The sequence below is a fragment of the Hipposideros armiger genome, unplaced genomic scaffold, assembly GCF_001890085.2.
Source record: "Hipposideros armiger isolate ML-2016 unplaced genomic scaffold, ASM189008v1 scaffold_348, whole genome shotgun sequence".
In the NCBI taxonomy this organism is placed as follows: domain Eukaryota; kingdom Metazoa; phylum Chordata; class Mammalia; order Chiroptera; family Hipposideridae; genus Hipposideros; species Hipposideros armiger.
In genome coordinates, this window is record NW_017731698.1 from 1,108,507 (window position 1) to 1,132,513 (window position 24,007).

Consider the following 24,007-nt stretch of genomic DNA (forward strand, 5'->3'; position numbering starts at 1 on the left):
GTTCTGCTATCAAGGAGAAATCAGATTGTTGCTACAAAATGGGGACAACACTGTGTCTGGAGCCCATGGGATTTATTGGATTCCCATGTGCAATAAATAGTAATGGTCAGCAGAAAACAGCTACAACTTGATATAGACAGAACCACTAAGCACTCGGGTTCCATGGGAATGAAGGTTTGGTAAGAATCTCTTCACTGAGAAGGTGCTGCTGAGAGTAAAGGACTGAGCGGTGGAAGAAGGGAGTGAGGATTATCAGGTTAGATCTGCTCAGACGTGGGTTGGAACAGCTATATTTAATTGTAATTGTTTCTTCCCTTTCCTTGCTGCTCTGCAGCCTGTTTGTAGCTGCCATGACAGTTTAGGTTCCAGGAAGGAAGTCTGTCACCCCTCAGGGATGAGACTTCGTGTGTTCCCTCGTTGGGGACCTGAGTTTCTTCAACTAAGTAAAGAACTAGAATGGAAGCTGAGTGACAGCAAGGTGGCCCCGGCTGGTTATTCTTAGATTTCTTCTCTGCGTTTTCTCGCCATGCTGTGGCCTGGGAGGCTGACCGCTGCTAAACTTGTCATTTCACTTGATTGCCTGTGCCCTCTGGCAGGGAGGCACTGGCAAGAGGCCAGGGTGCAGGAGGAGAGTGAGGTCAGGCATTTGTAGTCCTTCCTCCCCGCTCCCTCCTGCGGCCCAGCAGAGGCTCCAGTTCCCAGCCACAGCCTGCTCTGCCCAGCACTCACCAGTGGGGACCAGTGTTCCCTCTCCCTGTCCCTGTGGGCCTCCAGGTGAGGGATAATCCCTGGGTGTCTCCCCAGCTCTTGTTGGTCCCATAAACCCTGCCCACACCTCTGTAAATAATCCCTGCATGGAATGCTTTTCAGTTAAACCCTTTTGAGGGTGCCATCTGTTTCCTGCTAAGACTTCAGTGGCTACAAAGGGAAAATCGCTAAAAAAAGGAGAGAGCTGTGTGGTCAGCTAGTGGGGTGGGTGAAAATTTAAGGCTAGAAGGCTGGAATATTGCAACAGGCCAGAATACAATGCATGTTCACAGGCTGCAAATGGTCACAATAAAAACCATAGTCTCTGCTAGTCAGAGTTCTCTCTCTCTCTCTCTCTCTCTCTCTCTTTCTTATTTATTTTATAAAGCGGTGTTGTCAGGCAGAAAAAGCCCAGGAAGCTCACTGGGTTGTGCTGAAGATTGAGGAGTTTCCTGGGATGTGGGGCTTCAGTGCTAAAACCGGGACAGTCCTGGACAAATTGGGAGGGTTAGTTACTTTAACCTGTGACTATAATCAGGACCTCTGAGTCCTGCCCAGATGACCCTGCTAAGGTGGACATTCCAGGCTTCTTAAAAGAACACTGTTCTAGAACCATGTGCCACCTCCTCTCCATCCTAGGTCAATGGCAGACATCCTTTCTCTCCCACAGCAGCATTTCTCAGTAAGTCTACACGCAGCCTGAGAATCCCTCTTGACACAGTGCTTCAGGCATCCAGCATAACTGATCAGAGTTGGAATGCCAGACTGGAACCTGTCTGTCACCTCTGCATTAGAACTTTGACCCCAAACACAAAAATTGAAGTGAACCAAACTGAGCCTCCAGACTCCTTTTGCCCTTCTAGCTTTGGGCCTCGCCAAAATGGCAGGCCGCGTGGCCTTTCTGGGTCACTCGCCCTTGGCCAACACCTGACCTTCTCTCCCTGTGTCTCTTCATCTGCTGTACAAGCTTCAAAGGCTAACAGTGTTATGAGAACGGCAGCTCATACCCCTGTAACATTAACAACAGGCTTGGTATGGTTTGAAGTGCTTCATATTTATTTATTCCCTGTATTATAGGGACGAGGACACAGAGTTAAATGCCCTAAGGGATGGGCCCTGAGTCACACCGGTAGTAAACTGGGGACTCAAACCCACTCAGTCAGACTCTGAACTGTGGTGAGTCTCAGCGTATTCAGCTGGGTATGCCTGGCACCTGGCTCAGAGCTTGGCAGCTGGCTGGCACTCAGTCATTAAAAATACGTTGAAAATTGTTAGATGAAGACAAACCCTAACACAGGAAGTTCCCTCCGTTTTCAGGTCTCCTTTTCCCTAGACTCTGACCTAATTTTGTTGGGCCTTCTAACCAAAGGCAACCTCTGACCCAGTTGACTAAACCAGGGAGAAATAAAGAGCAGAGAGTGGTCCAGTGGGATGTGGGTTCCAATGGAGGCTTTATCAGCCCTAATCTATAAACTGGGAATTACAATGGCATTTACCTCAAGGAGTGTACTAAATGAGAGTCAAGAACTTGGCAGACAGTGAATATTTAGTGTTAGCTTTAATGATTTTGTTATTACAAACCAATCCAAATATAGTAAATTTAAGTACAAAGGGGACATTTCCCATTCCAGGAACAATGCCTTTACACCCCCTACTTCCATCCCCTAGCACAGGACTCTTTCCTTGGGGGTGTCTGTCTCCTTAGCCTCTATTGATGTTTCTTCTCGGACTGAAAGAGTGAAAGGAGAGAAATCCTTGAGCGCCCTCTAGAGGCCAGCGTGGTCCTAACTTTGAAACCTTCAATGACATCTCAGGGCCAGCAGGATGTTTTCTTATATTTTCTGTTTGTCCCTCTGAATCTACTCTCCACTCCTTTCCTCAGGCCTCAAGATGCTGACCTGTATAGAGGGTATCCATGAGCTCCCTTTCCCACTGGCTTCCAGTTTATTTTAACCAACGGAAGTCACCAGCATTGCCTGACGATGAGGATATGGGCAATACATTTTTCTCTGTTGCATCATTTTCATTTCCTCCCGTTAGATTTATTGATTTGTCTTCAGGTTCCCTCAGGTTGCAGGCCTACTGGCTCCCTCCCACGCACCTCACGTCTGGTCCTGGAGAGACATTCGTGCACCCTTGCTCCCACCCTCCGTGGGAAAACAGGATACTCCCAGGGCAGCCTGGTTTCTGCTCTCTCTGCCCTCAGAGCAGCCAGCCAACCACAGCCTCCTGATTTCATAGGCACGGTCACATCACAGTCACTGAGCTCAGCAAACACCAAGAGGTACATATCCCAGAAACATAGTTTCATCTCGTCTCATCAGGCTTGGGGAAGAGAGATATACCCTACCCTTCCCTTCCCCATGGGAAACGGGCTGAGACACACATAGCCACACTGTCCAAAAAAATTATTTCCAAACTGAACCTTGCTGTGGGTATTTGCTGAGAGTCACAAAACTGGTGTTATTGCCTCCTCCTTGCCAGTCCCACACAGGTATTCCAGCCCTTCCCAGTAGAGTGTGGGGTACTTACTGCTTATTGTCTTGAGGCCTCAGCAGAAACTGAGCCGGAAAGGGCAGGAAGCGTCCCCCTGGAACAGCCTATCCCATATACACTGCACACCTTACCCCACCTAGAGATGGAACCTGTATAGATACATGCTCACTAACGTACTGACAGCACATTGATGTGCCTGATGACATCACTTCCTCTACTGAACTACAATATATAAACTCTGAAACTCGGGGACTGAGTCAGGTGAACAAAACTGGAGACTCATGGGCCGAATCCACCTGGTTGGGGGCTGAGGGAGCGTATTTGCCAGGCCCTGGAGGAACACCCCTGGCCTCTCTCCTTTTGCTTTCTTGTCCTGGGAAGGGAGTGGGAAGCAGGTGAGGGAGGTGCCAGGTGGTAGGAAGTTGCCTGGAAACTTGGGAAGAAAGGGAAGGGGCAGCTGGTCTCAGCCTCTGCCACTCTCCCCTCACTTCACGTCCTTCGGTCTGCAAAGGGGGATATTCTGTTTGCTCTCTTGGCTGTAGGGTAAGCGCTGCTTTGCTGGGGTGAAGGGCTGGATTGGGGAAAAGCAGGGTGAGTTCAATTCAAGACGGCTAGCAAGCCCTTTGGTTGTACCCTTGAGCCAAATCCTTTAATGTTATATCATCAGTATCGAAGATGACATTTTGACCTCTGTCTGTCTGAAACCTGGAGAGCTCAGCTGCTTCTCCATTTGGGTGGGAAAGAGAGGTCTTATTTTGGGCTTCCTTAAACACCATCAGAATCCATAGACATGGTTTTTGGTTTTTGGCCTAGGCAGTCTTTAAAATTTTCCAAATCAGTTTACAACATTTAAAAAGAGGGAGACTTTAACTAAAATTCTGGATTGCCAGTTTATCATAATTTCAATGATTTATTAACACTGGGCTGCATTCCTCCTGGCAGCAATTCCTAAGACTGAGTGGCATCAGCCCCCTTTCGATGAGGCATGAGCTTTTCAGTTCTCACCCATTCTCATCTATCTAGAGCTGATGGATTTAGCACATAAAAATGCCAGATGTCTAGTTTAAAGTTGAAGTTCAGATTAACAGCAATTTTATTATATTTTATTGCTTTTAGTGTATGTCCCATGTAATTCATGCAATTCAGTTACAGCACCTTATATTGCATCTGACAACCTTACAATTAACCTGCCTCACTCATTTTTGTATTATAGCTGACATACAATATTATATTAGTTTCAGGTGTGCAACATAGTGATTTGACATTTATGTATTTTGTGATGTGATCAACATGATAAGTCTAGTAACCATCTGTCACTGTACAAAGTTATTATGATATTGACTCTATTCCTTGTGCTGTACACTATATCTCCATGGCTTACTTATTTTATAAGGAACTTTGTACCTCTTATTCCCCTTCACCTTTGTAGTCCATCCCCTCGGCCCCTTTCCTTCTGGCAACCATCAGTTTGTTGTCTGTATCTATGAGTCTATTCCTGTTATTTTTGTTGTTGTTCATGTTTTGTTTTTTAGATTGCACATATCAGTGAGATCACATGGTATTTGTCTTTCTCTGTCTGACTTATTTCACTTACTATGATACCCTCTAGGTCCATCCATGTCATAAATGGCAAGATTTCATTATTTTTTATTGCTGAGTAATATTCGTGTGTGTGTGTGTGTGTGTGTGTGTGTGTGTGTGTGTGTGTGTGTGTATCACATCTTGTTTATCCATTGAACTATCATGGACACCTAGTTGTTTCCATATCTTGCCTGTTGTAAATAATGTTGCAGTGGAAATGGGGGTGCATACATCATTTCAAATTTTCATTTTGTGAAATGAAATATATTCTTTCAAAAAATGTATCAAAAATATATCATATATCCTTTCAAAAGTGTTTTCATTTTCTTCAGACTGCCTAACTCATTTTTGTTATCTGCCAGGGCCTAAGGTAAGTAAGTTTTCTACTGTTGTAACCATTTTTACTTATCTTTGTACATCTAACACCTAATATACTGCCTGGCTTCTAGTAGTGTGCTCAATATTTGTGGAATAAATATATAAATATAGCCTGAGGACCAAAATTATGTTCCATAGAGAATGTTACTAAGTCATAAAGATGCATAAAAACTAGTAACCTCTTGTTGAGTTCATTCTGTATAAAAATTACACATTTGCAGTTACTTGAGGGGCAGACCTGAACTGGAATTCTGGGGCATCAACTTGTAGGCTTTGATGGTCTTTTTTAAAAAAAGGTTAATGTTTTAATGATTCAAACAGATCTGGTACTTTCCTTTCCATGCACTTGCCTATACTTTGGAGCGACTATATCCAAAAGAGAGTTACACTGTGTAAGAACAGGCTACAAAGTATTTTCACTCCAAGTGTGAATGCAGAATGTGTACGGTAGATGGCACTTTTGTGCTCTGTCTGAATTTTCAACTTTTGAAGTGAATTAACCTAGGAATGACTGGAGCTAAAATGAAAACAGCCCTTTATAGTGCTCAAGTGTATAATTTCAGTTTCTGATTTGAGGGAGATCTGGAAAAGGAGGGCTAATTAAAGGATCAGCTTGTCCTACCTAGTATTTGGCCTTCAGTGATATCTCATAGATTTTCAAATATTGTGACTCCCATTCAAGTTATTAAGTTTGCAATTGGGGAGGTCCCAAATAATTATTGTAGAAAGTAGGATTACATGAACTCAAGCAGTCTTGAGGATAGAAAAAATATCCCCACCTTTGACCACATTTCCAAATGTCCATCTGAGCTTTTGCTATTTGCAAAGTTGAGGAATAGCAAAAAGAAAATCTAATACGGAAAAGAACCATGCCAGGGGCAGTTTGGAAAAATAGATGAGGACAGTGGAATGGAAACAAAGGAGATACTGTTTTTCTTATTATAACTTACTGTTAGGCTAGGACACAGAATTTTACGTATTTACGATATGCCTGCAACCTACACAAAAGGCATCAAGACTTACTGATTAAGAGAGCTGAGTCTAGAGCAGGGGTTGGCACACTGTGGCTCATGAGCCACATGCAGCTCTTTGGCTATGTACATGTGGCTCTGAAGTAAAATTGAAAATGAAAATAAAACTATCATAGTTTCATTTATAAAAATTTTAAAGGATATTATTCACATAATGGTGATTTCATTTGTTTTACGGCTCTCGAATAATTTTTAAATTGTTGTGAGGGACAGGGTTGGCTTTTCCGTCTCAAAGTTTGCCGACCCCTGGTCTAGAGGCACCCACTAAAATTTAAAGCTCTACCACTTCCTAGCTGTGTACCAGGGCAAGTGACTTCATATTTCTGCATGTCAATTTCCTCATCTGTAAAATGGAAATGGAAATGGCAATAATGATCTCTAATAAGATTCTTGTGAGGATTAAATGTCAGAATTTGTAAGATACTTAGAGGAGTACCTGTAGTGAGTATACTATAGGTAATTTTTTTTTTAACTCACCTTTTAGGTGACGGGACAACAGGTGATTTTTTTTCCCTTCTGTTCAATTAAAAACATGTATTTCTTTGATAATTGGAAAAAATAAAAATTATTTTACTGAAAGGCTTGTATAGAAAAATGTATACTTAAAAATTTGTTTTCTTTTGAGCTAGTTTCTACATCCCCAACTTTTTCTTTTTCTGCGATGTACTGTACCCAATATTAGACATATCAGGGCTGTGAGAAATGCTAAAGTCTTAGTTATTTCTCAGAATTTCCAGAATTATTACTTTTCTGTTGTAGTCAACTATGCATAATAAAAAATTTACCATTTTAACTATTTTTAAGTGTACAATTTACTGGCATTAATACATTCACAATGTTTTGCAATCATCACCACTATATATTTCCAGAACTTGATCATCTCAAACAGAAACTCTGCACCCATTAAACAATAACTCTCCATTCTCCCTTTTCCCCAGCCCCTGGTAATTTCCATTCCACTTTTCATCTCTATGAATCCACCTGCTTGAGGTACCTCATATCAGTGGAATCACACAATATAAGTTCCTTTGTGTTCAGCTTATTCACTTAGCATGTTTTCAAGGTTCACCCATTTGTAGCAAGTATCAGAATTCCATTCGTTTTTTATGATTGAATAACAGTCCATTGTATGTGTGTATCACGTTTATTTATCAATTTATCTGTAAAACATGTCAGTCTTTACACTTTTTGGCTATTATGAATAACGTTGCCATGAGCTTTGGCATACAAGTATCTGTTCCAGACCCGGCTTTCAATATTTTAGGGTATATACCTAGGAATTAACTTCTTTAAGGAACTTCCAAACTGTTTTCCACAATGCTATACCATTTTACATTCCCAGCATAATCCAGCGTTATTTTAAAGTATGTCAGGCTTTTTTTTTTTTTTAAGTCATACCTAGATGGGACTAAGCAAAGCTTAGAGTCCTGCCACAGTTTGCTGACAAGTTGCTGGTATCAACATTGTTGATGCATCACCTCCTACACTAGAATGATGTTTTTCCATGTACACAGCTGAGACTCTCATAGCAATCACTTAAGGGGCTTATTCATCCACAGGGCCCTGGATCCCACCCCACATATGTTAAATCAGCATCTCTGGGAATGGGGTCCCCTAAGTCATCATTATGCGTGCTAAAATATGAGGCTCAGAAACCTAGCTTGTTGAGTTCTTGAGGGCAAATATCTCAGTCACCTTTGTATCTCTCAGGACCAAACATATAGCAGATATTCAACAAACATATACTTGAATTAAACTAATACTGCAAGGCCGGCCGAGTGGCGCGTTGGTTAAGAGCTGGCTTGGGACGCCAGCTCTGAGCAGCAGGGCCCCGGTTCAGATCCCACATTAGGGCCAGTGACACTGCCCTTTACAGCTATGATGGTGAACAACAGCTCGACCTGGAGCTGGACTGCGTGGGACGCTGGCGATGGCGTAGACTGCAGCCCCTGCTGCAGTGGGTTGCCATGGGCTACCATGTGTGGCTGGCAGCCAGCGTGAGTGGCTGGCAGCCGGTGTGAGCTGCCAAGAGCTGCCTTAAGCAGCCGTCCAGAGGCCGGCGACTGATCTGCCTCACCCGGGAAGAGCGCAATGATAATACCAACATGGGCCAGTGAAGCAACATCCTCCACAACTAGACTGAAGAACAAAAGGACAGCAACTTGTCTGTTCCCCTCCCCCAATTCCCCAATAAAAAATCTTTTTTAAAAAACCCAAAAACCTAATACTGCAATCTACAGCTATTTCCTATCTGCCTAACGGCTATGTACAGTATTCATTGCAACTAAATTCTATCACTAGACAACAGTTAGAGAACCTGTAATTAAGGTGTGTAGTATACCTTTTATTTGCATAGAACATGTATTTTACCAGCTTATCTGTTATGCTGCTTTATGCTGCCAAGAATTCTTACTCTGTATGTAATTTTCAGCTGAGTCCTTTATGCTTTGAAGCAGAGTAAAAGAAAAGGATATGGACTTGGAATTGGAAGAGCCGTCTGTGTGATCTTTGACAAATTACGTGTAAAATATCTAAGAATTAAGTTTATAATTTGTAAACATTGGTAACATTTTGTAACTCTATCAGCTTCACAGTGTTGCTGAAGCGTAAATGATATTATGTATAAGAAATTGTGCTGTAGAAATGGATATAGTTACTATGTGGCCTAATAATTTAAACAGAACAAAACAAAAAGTTTATTTCTAAGTCTTTCTGAAGACTTTAAATATGCTGCTGTATAAATTGGCTGCTCTAAAACATTCCCAAATGAGCAGATTAGAATAGAAACACATAGCAGAAAAACATTAAGTGGATGCCCAACATTCGTTCATTCCTTCATTCATTTATCACGTTTATCCAGAATTTATTTATATCACGCAGGACATTGTGTGAAAAATAGTAATTAAATAAATTCAAATCTGTCCTCTAGAGATCTAGTTCCTTGGCATATATTAATAACTAGCAAGCTGCCCTCCTTCAGATCAAAGCTCCCTCCCCCGTCACAACAAGCTGTCAGGGACGCGCTTGAAATTCGCAGGCGCTGTCTCTTTAACGTGTAATAGAACTCTGATTGCATCGATCATAGAATCACTATCCTTTCCCTCCTATCGGTGTCATTGCTACCCCAGTTACTACCCTCTTTCTTGGTGTCAAGCTGGGGGTAGCGAGAGTTAATACACGTTGGCTTTGGTGTGTGGTCGCCCCTGACCCCGCAGCGTCCCGCCCGCCAGCTGGCGGAGGCCGGGCTGTCTCCTGCGGCGGCGGAGTCTCGGGGCTCGGCTGGCCACGCCTGGAGCACGGGGTTTGACTGGGCCGCCGTTGTTGTAGTGACCGGGAGGCGCCGCCGCTCTGGGCAGACGGTTCCGGGCGCCGCACGGTCCCCCCTTCCACCCTGGCCCCTCCTTCCCCCGGTTTCCCCCACCCGCAGGAACCGGGTGCCCACCGCTCCCCCCATGGCCTCCGCCCCGGTAAGGACGGGATGGGAGTCGCGTCCCCAGAGCCGGTCCCGCGGGCTGCGGGGCCAGGTAGGGGCCGCGCCCGCACCTGGCGGGAGGTGGAGGCAGGTGTCCGCAGCCGGGTCCTGAACCGCTGGCTCTGCGGCCCTCGTCCCGGGTGCCCGCGTCTCACGCGCTGCTGCTGGGGCGTCGGGAGCGCCCAGGCCTGGCCGGGCTCCCAGGCGCTCCTCCCGGCGTCTCGGAGCTGGGGACCGAGCCCCTGCAGTCGTCCCATGGCCCCCCGGAATTCTCTGAGGGGCTCCGTAGAGCGCCTGCGTCAGAATCACCTGGGAGGTTTTTAAAAGGACCAGAGCGGGGCCCCGCCTCGCGCCTGCGACTGCGCGCCGGGCGCGGGGCCTGGGAACCTGCATCTCCCGCGAGCCGCCGGGGGCTTTCTCAGGTGCGCTCGATTCTGCGAAACGCGGACAGAGGATTTTGGCGGCTCTGCGGGGAAAGCTGGCGCCCCGCGTCTCTCCGTGGGGCTCCCCGCGTGGGCTCGCGCGGGGCACCCTCAGACCCGCAGAGCCGCCGTCTACGTGGCCGTTCCCAGGCCGGAGCCCGCGGGGGGCCGCCGCGCCGATCCCCGCACCCTCCCCGAATTCGAGCTCTGCACCTGCTTTCAAAACCTGACAACTTTCCTTCCCAGGAGGACCCGGTTCTGGAGCGTTATTTTAAGGGCCACAAAGCTGCGATTACCTCCGTGGACTTTCATCCCAACGGCAAACAACTTGGTAAGTTTCTCTCTTTTTTTTTTTTCCTTTTGGGATGGGGCACACGCGCCGCTGGTCGGAAACCTTGCTTCCTGCCCACGCTGGGCCCCGGGATCACCACTGAGGACCCGTGTGGGGGTTGAAAGCGGCGGGAGACTCAGGGTACCCGGCGCGGGGGCGCGGTCGGAGCCGGCTTGGGCCCGAGGGGGGCACCTTGGTCCTGCTGGTGCGGGGGCGCCATCCCGGCCCCGCACAGTCGCCTGCGGACCCGGGCCTGGCGGGCGACTTGCGCGACTTAACCGCTAGGAGGAGTAAGTGCGAAGGGGAGGGGTTTGTCCTCCGCCCGGGGAGGGTGGGGTGTTGGCTGGAGAGTTTGTGAAAAGTTGTGAGGCTTGCCGGAGGAAGTGGGGAGAGGACTTGGGGCAGCGCGGCAGGCGGAAGGCTGAGAGGTCCCAAGTGAGCCCTGGGGGTCCCCGTGGCTGGAGAGGAGCCGAGCGCCTGCATGAAAGCAGCGACCTGCTGGGAAGTTCGCTCCTACCTGCGCCGGGAACTGAAGTTGCGGATCCCGCAGCCCTTCCTCTGCGTGGTGACTCCGGTGGCCGCGTCTGCGCCCTACCCCCGAGGATCCGGATGGCTGTGAGGTGGACTTGGGCAGGCAAAAGCTGCCTGCTGCTGGCGCTTTTAACTGTGGCCTATATCCTGGTGGAACTCTCGGTCTCTACTTTCCATGCCTCCCCAGGAGCTGGCCTTGCCTGGGAGCGGGGTCCAAGGCAGCTCTCAGACCCGGAGAACAAGGCAGTGGATTTGTCTCGACCGCTTTATGAGAAGCCCCCTGCAGATTCCCATGCACTTGGGGAGTGGGGGAAAGCCAGCAAACTCCAGCTCAACGAGGCTGAACTGAAGCAGCAAGAGGAACTCATTGAGAGATATGCCATTAACATTTACCTCAGTGACAGGATTTCCCTGCACCGCCACATAGAGGATAGTAGAATGTACGAATGTAAATCCAAGAGTTTTAACTATAGGAGACTTCCCACCACCTCCGTTATCATTGCTTTCTATAACGAAGCCTGGTCGACTTTGCTCCGCACCATCCACAGTGTTTTAGAAACTTCTCCTGCAGTTCTTTTGAAGGAGATCATCTTAGTCGATGACTTGAGTGACAGAGTTTATTTGAAGGCACAACTTGAAACTTATATCAGCAATCTCGATAGAGTTCGCTTGATTAGAACGAATAAGCGGGAGGGGCTGGTTAGGGCCCGCCTGATTGGGGCCACTTTTGCCACTGGGGATGTTCTTACTTTCCTGGATTGTCACTGTGAGTGTAATTCTGGTTGGTTGGAGCCACTTTTGGAAAGGATTGGTCAAGATGAAACAGCAGTTGTTTGTCCTGTTATAGACACCATTGATTGGAATACTTTTGAATTCTATATGCAGACTGGAGAACCCATGATTGGCGGATTTGACTGGCGCTTAACGTTTCAGTGGCATTCTGTCCCCAAACATGAAAGGGACAGGCGGAAATCGAGAATTGACCCAATCAGATCGCCCACCATGGCTGGAGGACTGTTTGCCGTCAGCAAGAAATATTTTGAGTACCTTGGAACATATGACACTGGAATGGAAGTGTGGGGAGGTGAAAACCTGGAGCTGTCTTTTCGGGTGTGGCAGTGTGGAGGTAAATTGGAGATCCATCCGTGTTCCCACGTGGGCCACGTATTCCCCAAGCGGGCACCATATGCTCGGCCCAATTTCCTGCAGAATACTGCTCGGGCAGCGGAAGTGTGGATGGATGAGTACAAAGAGCATTTCTACAATCGAAACCCTCCAGCAAGGAAAGAAGCCTATGGCGATATTTCCGAAAGAAAATTACTACGCGAAAGGCTGAAGTGCAAGAGCTTTGACTGGTATTTGAAAAATGTGTTTTCAAATTTACACGTTCCAGAGGATAGGCCAGGCTGGCACGGAGCTATTCGCAGTATGGGGATCTCTTCTGAATGTTTAGATTATAATTCCCCTGACAACAACCCCACAGGTGCTAACCTTTCACTATTTGGATGCCATGGTCAAGGAGGCAATCAATTCTTTGAATATACTTCAAACAAAGAAATAAGGTTTAATTCTGTGACAGAGTTATGTGCAGAGGTTCCTGAGCAAAAAAATCATGTCGGAATGCAACATTGCCCAAAAGATGGGTTCCCTATTCCAGCGAACATTATTTGGCATTTTAAAGAAGATGGAACCATTTTTCATCCACACTCAAGACTGTGTCTTAGTGCTTATCGGACACCAGAGGGCCAACCTAATGTCCAGATGAGAACTTGTAATGCTCTAGATAAAAATCAAATCTGGAAGTTTGAGAACTAGAAGAGCACAATAGCACTTTGGTCCTGAGCTGAGGATATATTCAGGGGAGTCAGAGCCTCACTGAAGATTATATTTTATCAGCAATCACCCAGTGGTCATTTGCGAGAGCGCTGTATAATCTGTGGTTCATTTTGGTGTAGAATACTGAAACTGGGTGCCCAGAGAGCTGTTGTTTAATATTTCAAAGTGCCTTATAGGTTGCTTTATTTTAAAGCTCCGTCAATATGGTTTTTTACTTCTCCATAAAGTGGACTGTGAATTGAAATACACAAAACATTTAAGTGCCAGACTTAATGTTAAAGAATGTAAAAGTTCAAGCAAAATGAGGGATGATTTATGTTGGATGGTTAAACTCTCTGCACGTCCCTTTTTTAAACAAAACTCATGAGTGCGCAGTTTAGAACTATTGCTGTTTGGATTGTACATAGAATTTTAATTTTAGCCGGGACATTAAATTTTAGGTTTTGTTTATTTTTTTATTCTAGTTTTTCCTTTAATCAAATGGAAATCAAAGAAAGTTGATTTTTAAGGAGAGAGGCCTGGTTTAGATATATATGGTATTAGAAGAGGCCATTAGTTTGAATGTGAGTTGCGAGGTCTTTCCAATACATAGGAATCTCAGAAAAATATACTGATACCTGAATGAAATGGGATCTCTACATTCCACACTTTGTAAACTTGGAGCTACTGGACTTAACTAATCTATACTGATACCTCGAATCACTCTGATTTTGTAAGCTGTCCTGTCTGTGAACTTGTTTGTGTGTTAAGGCATTTTCTGATTGCACTCCCTTAAGTTGTGAATGTACTAGAGAGACTCATTCAGAATACTGTACTTCCTTCCTTTTGTTAATGCTTAATCACTTAAAGTAAATACAGCCCAGGCCTCTGAAGTTTAACCCAACTGTGTTTACTGAAACGTGTGAAACTGAAAGTGGGTCTGGTTTTTATAAAGGCTGCAGAACTCTTCCACAGAGTTCTTGTTGATAAGGGCATTTAAGGATTTATCTTAAGAAAATAAGGAAAAAAGACTCCTCCACAATTGTGAACGCTGCCTTCCAGCTTGTTTTCAGCACCTACCACCGAGCCTGGCACTCAGGCAGCTTTCAGGAAGTAGGAGGATGAATAACTGAGTGAATAAATGAATGGCTCAGCCAAGGAATGTGACTTTGGTCAAGTCTTTTGACCAAATGACTCTGTTTGTGCCTCAGTTTTCTTATCTGTAAAAGGTGGGTGCTGGATTAGATCTTGACAATCCCGTTCAGCTCTGAAACGTTATGATTGTACGTTACACCCTTCTCAGATTCAGTCGTTGTGCAATCTTTACAAGACTTTATCTCCTCACTTTTAACACAGGTAATAACACAGGTAATGTTGTTGAGCAACATTCAATCCAGTTATGAAGCTGGAAAAGAAATGGTTTTAAAACTCAAGTGAGCTGAGCTCACTTAAAGTGGTTTATTCTGAATTGAATGGAAAGTTGTTGTGGTCAGTGTTTGTATTAATTTCATTTTGACAATTGATGAACCAAGTTTTGTTTTTATCTTTAATCTTTCAGACTCTAAAAATAATCTGTCCTTTGGGATAAGAATATAAATATTTCCCAAACTAAATTATTTGACAAGTAAACCTACTTAAACAAGAGTATTTTTAGTGGTTTTATTCGAATGTTATATCCAGAAATGACAGGCTAAATTTAGAATTAAATCTCAATTAGTTCACAGTATTCATAAGTAGTTTTCTGTGTCTACTCAAAGACTTAGAGAGTAGGAACGTCACAAAATCTGAATTCAAGAAAAATTTTTAGGCTAGCCATTTCAAAAAGTAAAATTGCTGTGTATCTTGAATATTTTGTTTTTTATTTCTTAAAATTAAAATGTGTTAATAAATTTCTGCAAGTTATCTGCCGCTGTAAGGTTTATCAAAGAATTGTTCAGATTTCATGTGCAATGTGCATGGCCCTGGGTGTGATTTAAGGAGAGTTTATCATGCTCCTAATTTTACCAAAGGGCTGAGTGACAACAGCTATTTTCCTAAACCCACCCTCTTCCCTTGCTCAGTCTGCCCTTTTGTAAAATTAAATCTTCCTTTCTTTTTAAATTTATTTGTGTTGTTCTTCTTAGCCCACTATCAAGTGGGAGAACTAAAATCGATATATTCTGGAAGTACTTATTGGAATTATTTTTATTCTAGTATCTTGCTGCTCATATCAAAAGGGAAAGAGAACATTGAAAAGTAAAGTAGTACATAATTCTTTATTTACTTTTTGTCTGAATTGCAACGTGTTACCCATTAATCTTTTTGAAAGAAATTTTAGGCCAGTGCTTTATTTATATCAATAATTCGAAACAGGCTGTTTATTCCTCACAATAGTGTAGGTAACAGAAGAATCACTTTCACATTTTCACATATAGGCATTTCCAATTTAATTTCAAAAACACTAAAAATACAAATAAAATATATTTTGATGCCCTACTTCTAATTTATTGGTACCAAAGGTTTCTTTTACTGTAGGCAATTAAAAGTTGACTTTTTAAGTTAATGTACTTGCTTGATAACAGTTTTAGTAAAATAGTTGGTAGACAAGAGGTTTCAACTTTAAATGATCACCACTATGTCATTTAGTTTCCAGTTCTATGAATAGTTTCACTAGTCATTTTTAGAAGTCATTAAAAAAAATAAGCTAGTCGTCTGCAGGATCTCTATAACTCAAAATACCTTGTTTGTAAGGGAGAATTTGTCTACTTACCCAGTGGTAGGCTCATGAGTGTTCATTATATGTTGGCAGATCAAACTTCCCTAGGTTGAAGACAAAGGATTGTTTTTAAGTTGGGTAGTCCTATTTGGTTTAGGGTCTCAGTTTTAAGTAATAAACTACTTAGTTTTGACTTGTCTTTTTGAATTGCTGTTTTAATAATATTTTTAAATGAGCACAGAGAATGTTGAGGTTCAGATTAATCTCTTTTGAATGAATGTTTTTCTGTATTGTGAGCGGTTTCCATCCATTTTTCCTTTTGTTAATGGTATTTGCAATATTGATTAAGATATATAAAATAAAATGTGTGCCTAATTATTTTTGCAAATGGATTCTGATGATTTTAGTCTATGGGGTCACTGTTTCTGTGTACATATTTGTTGATGGGGAACAGAAGTAAGTTAAGCTTGTAATTCTTTAACTTATTTGAAAATGAGGACAGTAGAATATTAAAAAGTCATGTTTTCTGTATTATTTTGCAAGGTGTCATTAACCAGCAAGTATTCTGAAGTGGTGTTAGCATTATTTATGCGTTAACTACTCATAAACAAATTGGGGATGATGGGGGATCTCTGGGGCCCAATGGGGGCACTGTGAGGTAAGCAGATGGACACCTGGACACATTAACACTTATTTCACAACTCTGAGCTGAAAAGAAATGTGTCTGCCCTATAAATCCCATAACCTCAACACTTCCCCTCACCTTCTGTCTGTGTCACCCTGTCCTAAGTGCAGCTTGTGTCCATCACCAGCATCTCTCTCCCTGTTCAGGGATTCCTACCACCACCCTGCACTCCCCACCTGACACGCTGGTAATTACTAGTCCAAGGACTCGGCTTTGTATATCAGGTGTCTTATAGCCACATTTAAGATACGTATAGTTAAGCTAAACATATTTTTACTGATCTCTTGTTTTTTCATACTGCTTAAAAAGTTACCATAAATATGTGTTATAATCTTGCTCTCTTACTGACTGTAACCCTGTGCGAATCATTTCATCTCTGAGTTTCAGCTTCATGAATGTGAAAAACAACTGGAAAAAGCGTAGAGACAGTACAGTAATGGTTGCCAGAGGCTGGGAGAGGGAAGAATAGAGAATGATTTCAAATGAGGATGTGTTTGGGGGGGGGGGTAGTGGTGGTGGTGAGAATGTTCTAGAATTAGATAGTGACAGTTGTTCTACAACTTGGGCTAAACATTGAATTGCACACTGCAAAAGGGAATTTATGGTATGTGGATTATATCTCAATTTTTTAAAATTTGGGGGGAAAAAAGAGACTGGAGTATTTCATATGTCCTAGAAAAGATTCCTCTTTTCTATGTCCCTTGTGCATACTAGACTTTAAAACAGGACAGCAATATTTATTATTAATACTTGACTAATTTTGTAATTCAGTAGAATTAAGAAAGTTAGGTATTATGTGAGTTTCCCAGCTTAGTATTAGGCTGCAGGTGAAAATCAGTTTGTTTTGGAGTTTTTCCTAAAATTCAGATAAACCTCCATGATTCCTTTTGAACAGGAGGTAGAGAGTGTTATAAAAGGTGAATGAGTTCCTGAGGCTGTTCATGACAGAACTGAGGAATAGAGAAATCCTTACAACTTGCTAATAATTGGGTACACTTTTCCTGTCATGCCCAGCCTGATCACTTTCTCAGGCTGGCCTGGGAGAGATGCCACTCCAGGCCAGCGTGTCCTCAGCTGCCTGGTCACCAGTCTAACCCACTGATGTGCACTTACCCAAGCCTGTGCAAAAGGGGAATAAGAGGTACCCTTTTTCTTCAGTACTCCTTTATTTAGTCAGTGCTACTGTATGCCAGGTGCTGACCTATGCTTGGGTATACAAATAGGTGTTAACAAAACAGGTGTGCCGGAGATGGTTATGAAGGATTCACAGTCCAGCGATAGAGACAAATAGAAACAAGTAAACGCACAAAGTATGTGCAGGCACAACTTGCAATAGGACTAGTAATTGAATGCTGTGAAGAAAAAGAACAGGGTGCTTTGAGGGACGATAACTGTCAACATACTTAAGTTTATGGGGTCAGAGAATGGAGAGGAAGATTGTGCTGAAGTAGGTGAAGTATGAAAGAGAAAACGATTGTCACTTGAAAGGATTTCAGCAAACTTGGCATCCCCAAGCAGGGTCAAGGTTTAAGTAGTTAAGGACGAGGAGGGCCTTTCAGAGAGGAAAATGTGGAAATAAGGGCGATCATTTAGTGCGTATTTCTCTGGCCCAGTGGTAACATTTGGGAAGGAGAGGAGGCATGGGTGTCAGGTTCAGCTAAGGGGGTGCCCAGAGCATTGTGGGAGTGACAGTGCACGATGATTGATGACCAGAGGGGCTTAAGGCTTAAACTTCCGGTCATGACTAGAGAAAAGAGAACATGAAGCATGATGGAGTTATTCGTTTTTATTTTTTTACTTTTTTTCAATTGTAGTTGACATACAATATTATATTAGTTTCAGGTGTTCAACATAATTTTAGACACATATATACCTTATGAATATATATCAGAATTATCTGAGAAAGTGGTGAAAAATTCAGATTTCTGGGTCTCACCCCAAAGAATGTAACTTACTAGAAATATGCAGTTTAAGGTCCCCAGTAATTCTACTAGAGATAATCCGTGCATCCCCAGTGCTTTGAGAAGCACTGGGTTATTGGTTAAATGCACAGGCTTTGGAGTGTGATAGAACTGGGTTTATTATAAAAATGTAGCTCTGTTGCTATCCGCTTGTGTGACCTTGGGCAAGTTACTTAACCTTACGAAGCCTCATTTCCTAACTGTGAAAGAGGGATAATACTCACCTGCCCTCTTATGAGGATTAAGTAAAAGACCGCTTATGAAGTCTGTAAAGGCACTGAGCCCATAATAACAACTCAGTAAGGATTTGTGTTGTTACAATTATCAGTCCTTATAGAGATGTAGAATTTGAAGGAGTTAAATTGCATTTCTTCAGGTTGTCATTCCTAAACATTTTTAAAGCAACCACAGCTTCTTTTAGACCATGCATACGGCTAGCAAGCTAATTACTTAGTGTCAACTAGTAGGAAAACATGCTTAATTATTTCCACATTCAGGGCAGAGAAATTTTAAGTTAGTGCCATCACTGAATTGTGCTATTATACAGCACTAGGATAGTATGACTAATTCTGCAAGTATTAGACAGGGTATTAAAGTTTATCTAGTCAAGATTACAATATTATATTTTTATTGTGTAACCCTCTTTTGTCTAGGTTTATAGATGTGTATGCCTGGGGATTGCATTTTATTTTTCTTTTCATAAAAATATTTAGAGAGAACTCTTTCTCATAGATTTCTGTAGACTTCCTTGTTTATTTTTCCCAGAAGAAGGCAGTCCAGTGTTTCTTTTATGACCCGAAGATCAGCATGAACCTAGAAATGCAACAGAAAGTACAAAATCATGGTGCCCTCAAACTAGAAAGCTGAGTTTATTTCTGGTAGGTGGATTTTAAAGTATAACATAATGAGGATAGAAAATAGAGAGAGGGACTTCTGAAATGATTGGAAAATTCAAGAATTTCTATATGAAAGTGACTGAATTATTATGATCGTCTTGAATATGGAATGAAAAGGCTTGAGAGGGATATAATCCAAATTTACAAAGTTGTGAAAGATGCTGTATTGTGAACACAGACCTTTTTAGTAAATTCTAAAATAGGTACTCTTTGACTCATCAATAATTCTTTTGAGAATTTATCACGATATATTTGCACATGTCAGAAATGACACATGTTGACAGTATCATTTGTAAAAGCACAAGACTGTGAACAACCTAAATAGGGTGGTTAAATAAATTAAGGCATAGCTACACTATAGCATACTATGCAGCTATTAAAAAGAAGAAAGCAGAACTGCCTCAGGTCATGAGACAATAATTGGTTACAAAAGTTGTCCTCCATCCAAAAACAACTGTAAATCTAGACAAAATATGTGAGGTAACGGTTTCCAGGCACTGAGCAACAGAGTGCAAAACTGTGATCATCTCAAGAAGGGAAACCTAAGGCGAGTCTCCCCCATGACCTTGGCTTTCTTCCTGGGGGCAGTCCTCCTGCACAGCAGAGGGAGAGCCCAGCTGAAGCAGCGACAGCCTGGCTGCAGTGAGGCAGCAGAGGTCATAGCTCTGGCTGTGATGGGGCTGAAATTGGTGCGGCAGGATTCCTGAGAAGTTGTTGCTGAGTAGGGTACACAGCCACAGACGTCTGCGTGGGGTCGTTATAGTCTGTGGGGAGGACCCAGCCAAAGGCAGGCAGGTTGAGAATCTGTGAGGCCTAGCAGATGGCTTCCTGTTGGCTGGAAGCAGAGTGGTGATCCCAAGTGACCATGAGAGGCTGGGTGTCCCTACATCTCTAGCTCAGACAAAGTGGATAGTCTTGTGAGCCCCTCATTCATGTGGTTGAGATACCAGTGAGGTCAGGCCTTAGGAATCAGGACCACACCTGAAATAATGGGCAAGCCCTACACCTAAGTTCAAAACTGAAGTAGATCCCCTCTAACAAGGAAGAAAACCAATTCTGACAAGACCAGAAAGGAGCAAAACTGACTCCTGAACTCTGGTTAGCTGGACTGCTTTTTTCAGAGGTGTGGGTTAGTGATTATCACACTACTATTTGTGTATCCTAGGCTTGAAAAAATATATATCAAGCATAATGGAAGCCAGATTTTTTACTGTAGGGGAAGAGAGTTATAACTTTGAAAAGAGGGGTGCTAGGATGTATTCTGTGGTGTTAGACTGGAATTGGAGTTATCAGTATGAACTCATGGTTTTTAATATCTTTATCTCCATATCTACATATAGATAGATACAGCCTTCTATTTATACCCAATTTCTTAGTTCTGCCCACTGAAATTCCTATTAATATCTTGATTCTTAGCTCTATTTGCTGACACACCACTAGCAATGAGCAAACGTAGTCCCCAGATCTTGGTTTCTAAATGCCATTCTCCACTAATGGGAATCAGAGCTTCTTGGGGAAAAAGGCTAATTCCAGGGCTGGGGCAGAGAAAGTACATCTTGGGACATTTTCTAATTCTTGAAGTAAGGAAGTACTCAAAGAATGATGGACACATGTCCGAAGGTCATGGAGGCCAGCTTTAAGGGGCTCTTATTAGCCAAATATAAGAGTGGAAAAACGTAAGCGTCAAAATAATGATAATGATGGATTATATATAACCCATTGAGTAAAATAATCTGTGAGTCCACACTGATATAAATAAATTAATAAATAGATAAATGGAAGAAAAGGGAAAGCTCTATCTTACAATAATAAATTAACAAATTATTAGTTCATTAAATAAATTAATATAATTGCTAAATAATTAGTAAATTATGGAGAGAATGATGGGTTGGAAATTCATTAAAGGACACTAAAATTAGTGTGCGATTGTTAAGGAAGAGGGTATTTACTGTATTTTGCCGCGTATAATGCATGCCCATGTTTTTGGCCCAAACTTTCAGGGAAATGGAATTAGTACTACCCATGTATAATGTGCATCCTTATTTTTCCCTCACAAATTTGGGCAAAAAAAGTATGCAAAATACGGTATATAGTCTTAACATAATCTCCCCACAAACTACTTTTTAATTACAAAGGTGAAAGATATGAACTTGACAAGGCAAAACCCACTTAAACCAAGTGACCAAAGTGAATCTCACTAATATTGGGACAGATACCATGTACATCCTAATATGATGCACTGATAAGAAAGAGCACAACATAACTTTTCTGGATTTCTCATCAAAACAATATATTGTGAATCTCACACACAGGGAACATCAGGGGGAAAAATTTTTGAACATACTACAAAAATAACAGGCCTGCAAATTTCAAGAATATCAAGGCCAATAAAGACAAAGAATGACCTCGGAAATCTTTCTAGCTCACAGGAGACTAAATATACTTGGTAATTACTGCAGTGCATATCCTGGATTACATCATGGACTGGGAAAGTACCTATAACTGGCAAAATCCATATATGGGCTGTGGATGAGATAATAAGGTTATATTAACACATTGTTTGCGGGAAACGAGTAAACTCATCGTATAGAGAAAAATGCCCGCTTACAAAGTGTTAAATAATATTTAATTTCCTGACTTTGTTAATTGTACTATGGTTTATGTCAGTGAGCATCCTTGTTCTTAGGAAATACATACTGAAGTATTTTGGTAGGAGAGACATTATGTTTCTAACATGGTTTCAAATGGTTAAGAAAAAAAAGTATATATAAAAGTATGTTGCGAGAGAATGATAAAACAAATTGACAAAATGTCAAGAAGAGCAAAATCTAAAGTAGAGAATATAAGAGCATTTCTTTTTTTATTTTTGAATTTATTGGAGTAACATTGGTTAATAACATGTATTTTTTTTGTACTACATTGTAATTGTACTGTAAGCTTGAAATTATCAAAGTGAGAATTTATCTAAAGTGAGGCCGGGGGAGAATAAGACAGCTCTCTGTACTAGTAAAGCATGAGCTCCAATATATTGCACTAAGTGGGCTGGGGGAGCAGAGGGTGGAGAGGAAACATGCAGAGTGGTGGACATGGCATGCTGCCGTTTGTATAAAAAATACATATGAATAGACACACTTATTTGTTTAAGCACATTGGAGGATATTCAGGAATATGGTTAACACGGCTAACCTCTAGGAAAGGAATCAGATGGCCAAGGGCTGGAAGGAGATTTTGGAAAATACTCTTCATTAATAATTTTGGAATTCTGTATCGTGTACATGTATTACCAATTGAAAAAGATAATTTAACAACACATGCAAAAACTGGAGGCAGTACAATTTCTTTCCAGAAAATAGTGTTTAGAGGACAAAGCAGACCTCTAAATAATTGCAGTTGATTTTGGTTAAATTGACAAATGAGAGCACTTGGGTTAACTAAAGAGAGTAATTGCTGCCTAAGGTGACACGATAGCTGTTGGCCTTTTGGACATTATGGAGAGCGAGCATGTTCTCCATTATTCTGTTCTGTGAGTTCATTACCTCCAGAGACAAAGCACTGGCCTATGTGAGCATGGACTTTGTTCTTTCTTTTGTTCTGATGAGGATTTCTTGAAACAATGAGTTATTGTTGTAGAATATAAATGTTTTTTTTAAAGTGGGTAGATTTACCAGTTAACCTTTTCTCTTAACTTCCTCCCTTTGACATTTTATCTCAAAATAGGCCAGTCAGATGATGAATGATATGGCTTTGACATTTTAAATGATGTGGTAATGTTTATATAGGGTGTGGTTCAGGGGAAATGTAGAAAGCAAATTCAAGTTGATACAGTGCAGCACTGACATCAGTGATCAAATACCTTTGATTAAGGAAGTAAGGAAAAATCAATACTGGTTTTCACAGTTTTTAGTAAGAATGCATTCATAGGGTTTTTATCGATTGGTGGTCTTTTTTTCTGTTTGTCTGAAATGTGTAAGAAAATAAAGAGTGTAATTGGGACATCTCTGCCCCTGGTGTTTTATAATTAGTAGGCCCCTGAAATGCCACCTTACCCTAAGGCTAGGCTGTCCCCGTTTTTTAAACATTTGTTCATCCTGCTCTCTTAGTCATTTTTCTTTTGCAGGCCTCCTGCTGAAAATATCAAGTGTTGCTTAAGATGGATGTGTAACTATCAACTCTAAAGCTATAAGTTTTGAGCGTCTGCTCTGGTTCAGGTACTCTTTTCCTCTTTTCCTGACAAAGTATGTCAGGTGACATAGGTTGTGTTCAAGCCCTGTGTCACCTTCTCTGTTCAGCTTCCTATTCTTATCTCTCCAAACCCTCCCCCCCAATTATTTGTTGCTTCACCGTGATTCTATAGTACCATTTTTTCTGCTCCTTATCATATTGAGAATTAGGGACCCTGGTAAACCTTCAATGAGTTAATGAATAAATTGTATTTACTGACCCTATGTAAGTCGCACAGGTCCCTGCAATCACTTCTTAATTTTTCTACAACAGCCTCACATTTACGTATTACACGGGGCCCCACAGATTATGTAACTGGTCATGCTCAGGCCTGATCTTAACTAAATCTCTTTGAAGCATTTGTCACAGCTGTCACCCTCTTTGAGTACTTCCTGAAGTCCTGGACACCACAATCTCCTCACTCCCCACCTACGTCATTGATGGCTCCTTTCTTTCCTCTTCATTCTCTCAAGGGCGAGTAACGTCACCCTCTTCATTATCTGTACTCAATTCTGAGTGATCCCATCCAGTTCCCAGTCTTTAATACATTATCTGGACTGCTACTGCTGCTAACAGTAACAAAAACAAAAATTCTAGTAATAATAGCTACACTTGAGTGTTTTCTATTCCAGGTATGAATTGCCAGGCATGAATTGCAAGTATTATTTCACTTAATACTTTAAATAGCTCCTTTTGCAGATGAAGTGTCCCAGGCATAGAGAGGTTGAGTAATTGCCCAAGGACA

General features: G+C 42.2%; 2 protein-coding genes across 2 annotated transcripts in view; both read left to right on the forward strand.

Annotated features, from left to right (window-relative positions):
- The first annotated feature begins 9,532 nt into the window (after positions 1–9,532).
- POC1B (POC1 centriolar protein B) overlaps positions 9,533–24,007 on the forward strand; it is a 102,340-nt gene continuing 87,865 nt past the window's right edge. Inside the window, exons 1-2 of the mRNA XM_019661438.1 lie at positions 9,533–9,700; positions 10,374–10,458. Coding sequence (XP_019516983.1) covers positions 9,686–9,700; positions 10,374–10,458 — 100 coding nt within the window. The 5' untranslated portion in view covers positions 9,533–9,685. The remainder of the gene's footprint in view (positions 9,701–10,373; positions 10,459–24,007) is intronic.
- On the forward strand, positions 10,802–16,024 carry GALNT4 (polypeptide N-acetylgalactosaminyltransferase 4). Its single transcript, XM_019661440.1, has one exon. The coding sequence runs from the start codon at positions 11,068–11,070 to the stop codon at positions 12,802–12,804; it is 1,737 nt and encodes a 578-aa protein (XP_019516985.1). The 5' UTR covers positions 10,802–11,067; the 3' UTR covers positions 12,805–16,024.